The following is a 9,183-nucleotide window of genomic DNA, read 5'->3' as shown; positions in this document are numbered from 1 at the left end:
CACACATATACTGTCATACATACACACCTACTCGCAGACCCACATCCACACACACAGATTGCAGAGCTATCAAAATAGTTTTATATCAAAGAGAGGTGCTGATGGTTTATTTAATTGTGTGAATATACACACACATGTAAACATTAATATTAGAAGAAATTATACATAAGGCAGGAATTGATCAGTTTCAGCAAGAGAACAGGCCCTTCTCAAAGAGACGGAGGTGGGGGGGGGGGGGGGGGCAGGGTCAGGCAGTGACCCCGGGAAGTGACCCCGGACAGTGGGCAGTGACCCTGGTCAGTGACCTCGGACAGTGACCCTGGGCAGTGACCCCGGACAGTGACCACTGACAGTGACCCCGGACAGTAACCTCGGACAGTGACCCCGGACAGTAACCTCGGACAGTGACCCCGGGAAGTGACCCCGGACAGTGACCACTGACAGTGACCCCGGACAGTGACCCTGGATAGTGACCTTGGACAGTGACCCCGGGCAATGCACAGTGACCCCGTCATTGACCTCGGGCAGTGACCCTGGACAGTGACCCCAGACAGTGACCCCGGGCAGTGGACAGTGACCTAGGACAGTGACCTCGGACAGTGGTCAGTCACCCCAGACAGTGACCCTGGACAGTGACTCCGGGCAGTGGACAGTTACCCCGGACAGTGACCCTGGACAGTGACCCCGGACAGTGGACAGTGACCCTGGTCAGTGGACAGTGATCTTGGTCAGTGACCTCGGACAGTGACCCTGGGCAGTGACCCTGGACAGTGACCCCGGGAAGTGACCCCGGACAGTGACCACGGACAGTGACCCCGGGAAGTGACCCTGGATAGTGACCTTGGACAGTGACCCCGGGCAATGCACAGTGACCCCGTCATTGACCTCGGGCAGTGACCCTGGACAGTGACCCCAGACAGTGACCCCGGACAGTGACCCCAGACAGTGGACAGTGACCCTGGTCAGTGACCCCAGGCAGTGGACAGTGACCCCAGACAGTGGACAGTGACCCTGGTCAGTGACCCCAGGCAGTGGACAGTGACCCCGGGCAGTGGACAGTGACCCTGGACAGTGACCCCAGACAGTGACCCCGGGCAGTGGATAGTGACCTAGGATAGTGACCTCGGAAAGTGGTCAGTCACCCCGGACAGTGACCCTGGACAGTGACCCCGGACAGTGGTCAGTCACCCCGGACAGTGACCTTGGACAGCGACCCCGGGCAGTGATCTCGGACAGTGAACCCGGACAGTAATCAGTCACCCCGGACAGTGACTCTGGACAGTGACCCCGGTCAGTGACCTTGGACAGTGACCCCGGGCAGTGACCCCGGTCAGTGACCCTGGACAGTGACCCCGGACAGTGACCTCGGACAATGACCCTGGGCAGTGACCCCGGACAGTGATCTCGGACAGTGACCTTGGACAATGACCCTGGACAGTGACCCCGGACAGTGACCTTGGACAGCGACTTCCGGGCAGTGACTTCCGGGCAGTGACTTCGGACAGTGACCTCGGACAGTGGTCCCGGACAGTGACATCGGGCAGTGACCCTGGGCAGTGACCCCGGACAGTGACCTCAGACAGTGTTCTCGGACAGTGACCCCGGACAGTGACCCCAGACAGTGACCCCGGACAGTGACCCCAGACAGTGTTCTCGGACAGTGACCCTGGACAGTGACCCCGGACAGTGACCCCGGACAGTGTTCTCGGACAGTGACCCTGGACAGTGACCCCAGACAGTGTTCTCGGACAGTGACCCTGGACAGTGACCCCGGACAGTGTTTTCGGACAGTGACCCCAGACAGTGACCCCAGACAGTGTTCTCGGACAGTGACCCTGGACAGTGACCCCGGACAGTGACCCCAGACAGTGTTCTCGGACAGTGACATCGGGCAGTGACCCCGGACAATGACCCTGGACAGTGACCCCGGGCAGTGACCTTGGAGAGTGACCTCGGACAGTGTTCTCGGACAGTGACCCTGGACAGTGGCCTCAGACAGTGACACCGGACAGTGACCTCGGGCAGTGACACCGGACAGTGACCCCGGGCAGTGGACAGTGACCCCGGATAGTGGACAGTGACCCTGGGCAGTGGACAGTGACCCCGGGCAGTGACCTCGGGCAGTGGACAGTGACCCCGGACAGTGACCTCGGGCAGTGACCCCGGGCAGTGGACAGTGACCCCGGACAGTGACCCTGGACAGTGACCCCAGGCAGTGGACAGTGACCTCGGACAGTGACTTCGGACAGTGACCCCGGACATGGACCCAGGACAATGACCCCGGACAGTGACCTTGGATAGTGGGCAGTGACCACGGGCAGTGACCCCGGACAGTGTGCAATGACCCTGGACAGTGACCGCGGACAGTGACCCCGAACAGTGGGCAATGACCCCGGACAGTGTGCAGTGACCCCGGACAGTGGGCAGTGACCGTGGGCAGTGACCGCGGACAGTGACCCGGATAGTGGCCTCGGACAGTGACCTCGGACAGTAACCCCGGGCAGTGACCCCGGACAGTGACCCCGGACAGTGGGCAGTGTTCGCAGACAGTGACCCCGAACAGTGGGCAGTGACCCCGGACAGTGGACAGTGACCCCGGATAGTGACCCCACGCAGTGACCCCGGACAGTGCACAGTGACCCCGGACAGTGGGCAGTGACCTTGGACAGTGACCCCGGACAGTGCACAGTGACCCCGGACAGTGGACAGTGACCCCGGATAGTGACCCCGCACAGTGACCCCGGACAGTGCACAGTGACCCCGGACAGTGGGCAGTGACCTTGGACAGTGACCCCGGACAGTGGTGAGTGACCCCGGATAGTGACCCCGTACAGTTCACAGTGACCCCGGACAGTGGACAGTGACCCCGGACAATGACCTCGGACAGTGGTGAGTGACCCCGGGCAGCGACCCCGGATAGTGGGCAGTGATCTTGGGCAGTGGGCAGTGACCCCAAACAGTGATCCTGGGCAGTGACCTCGGACAGTGGGCAGTGACCCCGGACAGTGGGCAGTGACCCTAGACAGTGACCCCGGATAGTGGGCAGTGACCCCAGGCAGTGACCCCGGATAGTGACCTCGGACAGTGACCCCGGACAGTGGGCAGTGACCCTGGACAGTGGACAGTGACCCCGGATAGTGGGCAGTGACCCCAGGCAGTGACCCCGGATAGTGACCTCGGACAGTGGTGAGTGACCCCGGGCAGTGACCCCGGATAGTGACCTCGGACAGTGACTCCGGACAGTGATGAGTGACCCCGGGCAGTGACCCTGGACAGTGACCCGGGGCAATGACCTCGGACAGTGACCCCGAATAGTGACCACAGACAGTGGACAGTGACTCCGGACAGTGACACCGGACAGTGGGCAGTGACCCCAGAGTGACCCCGGTCAGTGATCTCGGACAGTGACCTCGGACAGTGGGCAGTGACCCCGGACAGTGGACAGTGACCCCGGTCAGTGATCCCGGGCAGTGGACAGTGACCCCTGGACAGTAATCCTGAGTAACCCCTCGACAGTGACCCCGGGCAGTGACCCCTGGACAGTGACCCCTGGACAGTGACCCCGGACAGTGACCCCGGACAGTGACCCCTGGACAGTGACCCCGGGCAGCGATCCCGGGCAGTGACCCCGGGCAGCGATCCCGGACAGTGACCCCGGGCAGTGACCCCTGGACAGTGACCCCTGGACAGTAATCCTGGGCAGTGACCTTGGGCAGTGACCCTGGACAGTGAACCGGGCAGTGACCCCGGGCAGTGACCCCAGGCAGTGATCCCGGACAGTGACCCTGGACAGTGACCCCGGACAGTGACCCCGGGCAGTGACCCCGGGCAGTGACCCCAGGCAGTGACCCCAGGCAGTGATCCCGGACAGTGACACTGGACAGTGACCCCGGACAGTGACCCCGGACAGTGACCCTGGACAGTGATCCCGGGCAGTGACCCCTCGACAGTGACCCCGGACTGTGACCCCGGGCAGTGACCCCTCGACAGTGACCCCTCGACAGTGACCCCGGACAGAGACCCCTCGATAGTGACCCCGGGCAGTGACCCCTGGACAGTGACCCTGGGCAGTGACCCCTGGACAGTGACCCCGGACAGTGACCCCTCGACAGTGACCCCGGACAGTGATCCCGGGCAGTGACCCCTCGACAGTGACCCCTGGACAGTAATCCTGGGCAGTGACCTCGGGCAGTGACCCTGGACAGTGAACCGGGCAGTGACCCCAGGCAGTGATCCCGGACAGTGACCCTGGACAGTGACCCTGGACAGTGACCCCGGACAGTGACCCCGGGCAGTGACCCCTCGATAGTGACCCCGGACAGTGACCCCTTGACAGTGACCCCGGACAGTGACCCCGGGCAGTGACCACTCGACAGTGACCCCTTGACAGTGACCCCGGGCAGTGACCCCGGGCAGTGACCCGTCGACAGTGACCCCTCGACAGTGACCCCGGACAGTGATCCCGGACAGTGATCCCGGACAGTGATCCCGGGCAGTGACCCCTGGACAGTGACCCTGGGCAGTGACCCCGGACAGTGACCCCTTGACAGTGACCCCGGACAGTGACCACTCGACAGTGACCCCTCAACAGTGACCCCTCGACAGTGACCCCGGGCAGTGACCCCGGGCAGTGATCCCGGCTGTGACCCTGGGCAGTGACCCCTGGACAGTGACCCTGGGCAGTGACCCCGGACAGTGACCCTGGGCAGTGACCCCGGGCAGTGACCCCGGGCAGTGATCCCGGGCTGTGACCCCTGGACAGTGACCCTGGGCAGTGACCCTGGGCAGTGACCCTGGGCAGTGACCCCGGGCAGTGACCCCTCGACAGTGATCCCGGGACAGTGACCCCTCGACAGTGATCCCGGGACAGTGACCCTGGGCAGTGACCCCGGACAGTGATCCCTAGACAGTGACCCCTGGACAGGGACCCCGGACAGTGACCCCTGGACAGTGACCCTGGACAGTGACCCCTGGACAGTGACCCTGGACAGTGACCCCGGACAGTGACCCCTGGACAGTGACCCCGGACAGTGATCCCTGGACAGTGATCCCTGGACAGTGACCCCGGACAGTGACCCCTGGACAGTGAACCCGGACAGTGACCCCTGGACAGTGGGCAGTGACTCCAGTCAATAGGCATTGCCCTTGTCAGTAATCCTGGTCAGTGGGCAGTGCCCAGGACAGTGGCCCCGGACAGTGGGCAGTGCCCAGGACAGTGGCCCCGGACAGTGGGCAGTGCCCAGGACAGTGACCCCGGACAGTGGGCAGTGCCCAGGACAGTGACCCCGGACAGTGGACAGTGCCCCGGACAGTGGGCAGTGCCCAGCACAGTGGACAGTGCCCCGGACAGTGGACAGTGCCCGGGACAGTGGGCAGTGCCCGGGACAGTGGGCAGTGCCCCGGACAGTGGGTAGTGCCCAGGACAGTGGCCCCAGACAGTGGGCAGTGCCCAGGACAGTGGGCAGTGCCCGGGACAGTGACCCCGGACAGTGGGCAGTGCCCGGGACAGTGACCCCAGACAGTGGGCAGTGCCCAGGACAGTGGGCAGTGCCCCGGACAGTGACCCCGGACAGTGACCCCGGGCAGTGCCCCGGACATTGGGCAGTGCCCGGGACAGTGACCCCGGGCCGTGCCCCGGACAGTGGGCAGTGCCCGGGACAGTGGGCAGTGCCCGGGACAGTGACCCCGGGCAGTGACCCCGGGCAGTGACCCGTCGACAGTGACCCCTCGACAGTGACCCCTCGACAGTGACCCCGGACAGTGATCCCGGGCAGTGATCCCGGGCTGTGACCCTGGGCAGTGACCCTGGGCAGTGACCCTGGGCAGTGACCCCGGACAGTGATCCCGGACAGTGATCCCGGGCAGTGACCCCTCGACAGTGACCCCTCGACAGTGACCCTGGGCAGTGACCCTGGGCAGTGACCCCGGGCAGTGACCCCTCGACAGTGATCCCGGGCAGTGACCCCGGGAAGTGATCCCGGGCTGTGACCCCGGGCAGTGACCCCTGGATAGTGACCCTGGGCAGTGACCCTGGGCAGTGACCCCGGGCAGTGACCCCGGGCAGTGACCCCTCGACAGTGATCCCGGGACAGTGACCCTGGGCAGTGACCCCGGACAGTGATCCCTGGACAGTGACCCCGGACAGTGACCCCGGACAGTGACCCCTGGACAATGATCCCTGGACAGTGATCCCTGGACAGTGATCCCTGGACAGTGACCCCGGACAGTGACCCCTGGACAGTGACCCCTGGACAGTGAACCCGGACAGTGACCCCTGGACAGTGGGCAGTGACTCCAGTCAATAGGCATTGCCCTTGTCAGTAATCCTGGTCAGTGGGCAGTGCCCAGGACAGTGGCCCCGGACAGTGGGCAGTGCCCAGGACAGTGGCCCCGGACAGTGGGCAGTGCCCAGGACAGTGACCCCGGGCCGTGCCCCGGACAGTGGGCAGTGCCCGGGACAGTGGACAGTGCCCTGGACAGTGGACAGTGCCCAGGACAGTGGGCAGTGCCCGGGACAGTGGGCAGTGCCCAGCACAGTGGACAGTGCCCAGGACAGTGGGCAGTGCCCGGGACAGTGGGCAGTGCCCGGGACAGTGACCCCGGACAGTGGGCAGTGCCCGGGACAGTGACCCCGGGCCGTGCCCCGGACAGTGGGCAGTGCCCGGGACAGTGGGCAGTGCCCGGGACAGTGACCCCGGGCCTTGCCCAGGACAGTGGGCAGTGCCCGGGACAGTGGGCAGTGCCCGGGACAGTGGGCAGTGTCCGGGACAGTGACCCCGGGCCTTGCCCAGGACAGTGGGCAGTGCCCGGGACAGTGGGCAGTGTCCGGGACAGTGACCCCGGACAGTGGGCAGTGTCCGGGACAGTGACCCCGGGCCGTGCCCCGGACAGTGGGCAGTGTCCGGGACAGTGGGCAGTGCCCGGGACAGAGGGCAGTGCCCGGGACAGTGACCCCAGGCTGTGCCCCGGACAGTGGGCAGTGCCCGGGACAGTGACCCCGGACAGTGGGCAGTGTCCGGGACAGTGATCCCGGGCCGTGCTCCGGACAGTGGGCAGTGCCCGGGACAGAGGGCAGTGCCCGGGACAGAGGGCAGTGCCCGGGACAGTGACCCCGGGCTGTGCCCCGGACAGTGGGCAGTGCCCGGGACAGTGACCCCGGACAGTGGGCAGTGTCCGGGACAGTGACCCCGGACAGTGGGCAGTGACCCCGGGCTGTGCCCTGGACAGTGGGCAGTGCCCGAGACAGTGGGCAGTGTCCGGGGACGGTGAGATTGTTCTCAAGCCTGTCATTAAGGATCTCCTTGTGTTGTTGATAATGTTGATTACTGGGGGAAGGTTCTGGAAGGAAAGAGCGATTGCAGTTACAGGTTTTGGTTAACAGTTGATCGGTCGCAGTGAGGCACACGTGGTGGGTAGTCAGTCGGTTAACAGGCGATTGAGGTGTTAACAGTGTGTGAGGTCTGAGGTTAATAAGTCAGGGCTCATTGAGAACAGAACCCAAGTTCTGCACATGGACTCAATCTATTGTCCAGGGCTCAGGAGGACATGGCCCTGAAAATGATTTCAGCAAAACGTATAGCCCTTAACTTGCAGCAAGTGGAGATGGATGGAACATTGTGGAGCACACTCTGTTCTGACACACTCTGTTCATCATCCTCGGTCAGCTGGGAGCTGCTGGAAGTCTGACCATCCTGTGGGGTAAATGGGAGGGTCGAGCTCTGGGGTTCAAACCCTCTCAGAGCGAGTGGTGGAGCTGGACTTCCACAAGTTCCACTTCCTGCGCAGCCGCTGTTTCTGCAGGAGCTCCTGTTCACGTTGGCGCTCTCTCAGTGCTCGGTGATAACGATCCTCAGCCTTGAGATACCAGACTGGGGGCCAGCGCCACTTCTCAAAGTGCTCCTGCTTATCTAGGAACACAACAACCAGGAGGAGCTTGAAGCAGCAATGTCAAACAAGACTGAATATACAACTCACAAACTTTATATAACACCAACCAACCAGCAAACTGTCTCCTCAACACAGTCACAGATTGGAGGGCACTCTCATAACCCACTATTCCCACATTCACACCAAAATATACTTCCAAAGTCGGGATGTCTTGCTGCAGTTATACAGGGCCTTGGAGAGAGCACAGCTGGAGGGTGGTCTCCCCTAGCTATGAGAGGACAGACCTGCCATAGAGGGAGTGCAGGGGAGGGTCACTGGACTGATACTGAGGATGGGAGAAAGTGAGGATTGCAGATGCTGGAGATTAGAGTCAAGATCAGAGTGGTGCTGGAAAAGCATAGGCCCTTCATCATCACTTGAAGAGCTCATGCCCGAAAGGTCGATTCTCCTGCTCCTCGGACGCTGCCTGACTGGCTGTGCTTTTCCAGCAACACACCTTTTGATGCTGAGGATGGCCTATGAGGAGGGATTGGTTCAACTGGCCCTGCATTTGTAGAGTATGATTTAAACTCTGTAACAGGGCTGGAGAGACCTGAGGCTGGGAGGATGTTTCCTCTGTTGGGGAGACTGGAACCACAGTCAGTCTCAGATATAGGGAAGCCCATGTCAGACTGAGATGAGGAAACAGGTCTTTACTCAAAGGGCAGTGAATGTGTGGAATTCTCTGCCATAGAAGGCTGAGGAGGACAAGTTACTGAATAAATTCAAGACAGAGATTAATCAATTCTTTTAGAAGCATCAAGGGGTATGAGGAGAATGGGAGATTACGATGCTAAGCTGTTAAGATAAAAGGTGGGTCATAATCATATTGAATGGCAGAGCTAGCTCAGAGGCTGAATGGATTACTCCTGCTCCTAGTCTCTGTGTTTCGTTCTGTTTGTAACCCATTGGGTATTTCATTCGATAAATTCTTCAAGGATTACTGTCCTTCTCTTCTTGGTTTGGTCCTTATGTCAGCCCTGGGAACGATAGACCACTGAGCCTTACTTCGGTTGTGGGTAAAATGGCGGAAAAGGACTATAAGAGATAGGATTTATAATCATTGAGAAAGGAATAAGTTGTTTAGGGTTAGTCAGCACAGTTTTGTGAAGGGTAGGTCGTGCCTCACAAACGTTATTGAGTTCTTTGAGAAGGTGACCAAACAGGTAGATGAGAGTAAACCGGTTGATGTGGTGTATATGGATTTCAGCAAGGCGTTCGATAAGGTTCCCCACAGTAGGCTATTGTACAAAATGC

At 61.4% G+C, this 9,183-nt stretch overlaps 2 protein-coding genes across 5 annotated transcripts in view; both read right to left on the bottom strand.

Annotated features, from left to right (window-relative positions):
- Nucleotides 1–549: 549 nt before the first annotated feature.
- Nucleotides 550–5,706, bottom strand: LOC122542108. Of its 4 annotated transcripts, XM_043681944.1 has the most exons (4): nt 3,562–5,706; nt 2,547–3,409; nt 1,562–1,859; nt 1,247–1,455 (listed from the first exon to the last, which is right to left on the bottom strand). In XM_043681944.1, exons 1-4 carry the CDS (start codon nt 5,138–5,140, stop codon nt 1,331–1,333), a joined length of 2,865 nt encoding a protein of 954 aa, XP_043537879.1. In that variant the 5' UTR covers nt 5,141–5,706; the 3' UTR covers nt 1,247–1,330. The 4 variants fall into 4 exon arrangements, 3 of the variants coding, with proteins under 3 accessions (XP_043535852.1, XP_043537879.1, XP_043537039.1); XR_006309858.1 differs by lacking the exons at nt 1,247–1,455; nt 1,562–1,859 and adding an exon at nt 550–578 and having other exon boundaries at nt 1,926–3,409; XM_043679917.1 differs by having other exon boundaries at nt 1,165–1,859.
- Nucleotides 5,707–7,202: 1,496 nt separating this feature from the next.
- The window catches only part of LOC122543814 (rho-related BTB domain-containing protein 1), a 29,153-nt gene continuing 27,172 nt past the window's right edge, over nt 7,203–9,183 (bottom strand). The window contains exon 4 of the mRNA XM_043683009.1: nt 7,203–7,907. Within this exon, the coding sequence (XP_043538944.1) occupies nt 7,726–7,907 (182 nt within the window). The 3' untranslated portion in view covers nt 7,203–7,725. The remainder of the gene's footprint in view (nt 7,908–9,183) is intronic.

The sequence above is a fragment of the Chiloscyllium plagiosum genome, chromosome 1 (assembly GCF_004010195.1).
Source record: "Chiloscyllium plagiosum isolate BGI_BamShark_2017 chromosome 1, ASM401019v2, whole genome shotgun sequence".
Taxonomy (NCBI): Eukaryota; Metazoa; Chordata; class Chondrichthyes; order Orectolobiformes; family Hemiscylliidae; genus Chiloscyllium; species Chiloscyllium plagiosum.
This window is presented reverse-complemented; position numbering and strand designations above follow the sequence as displayed.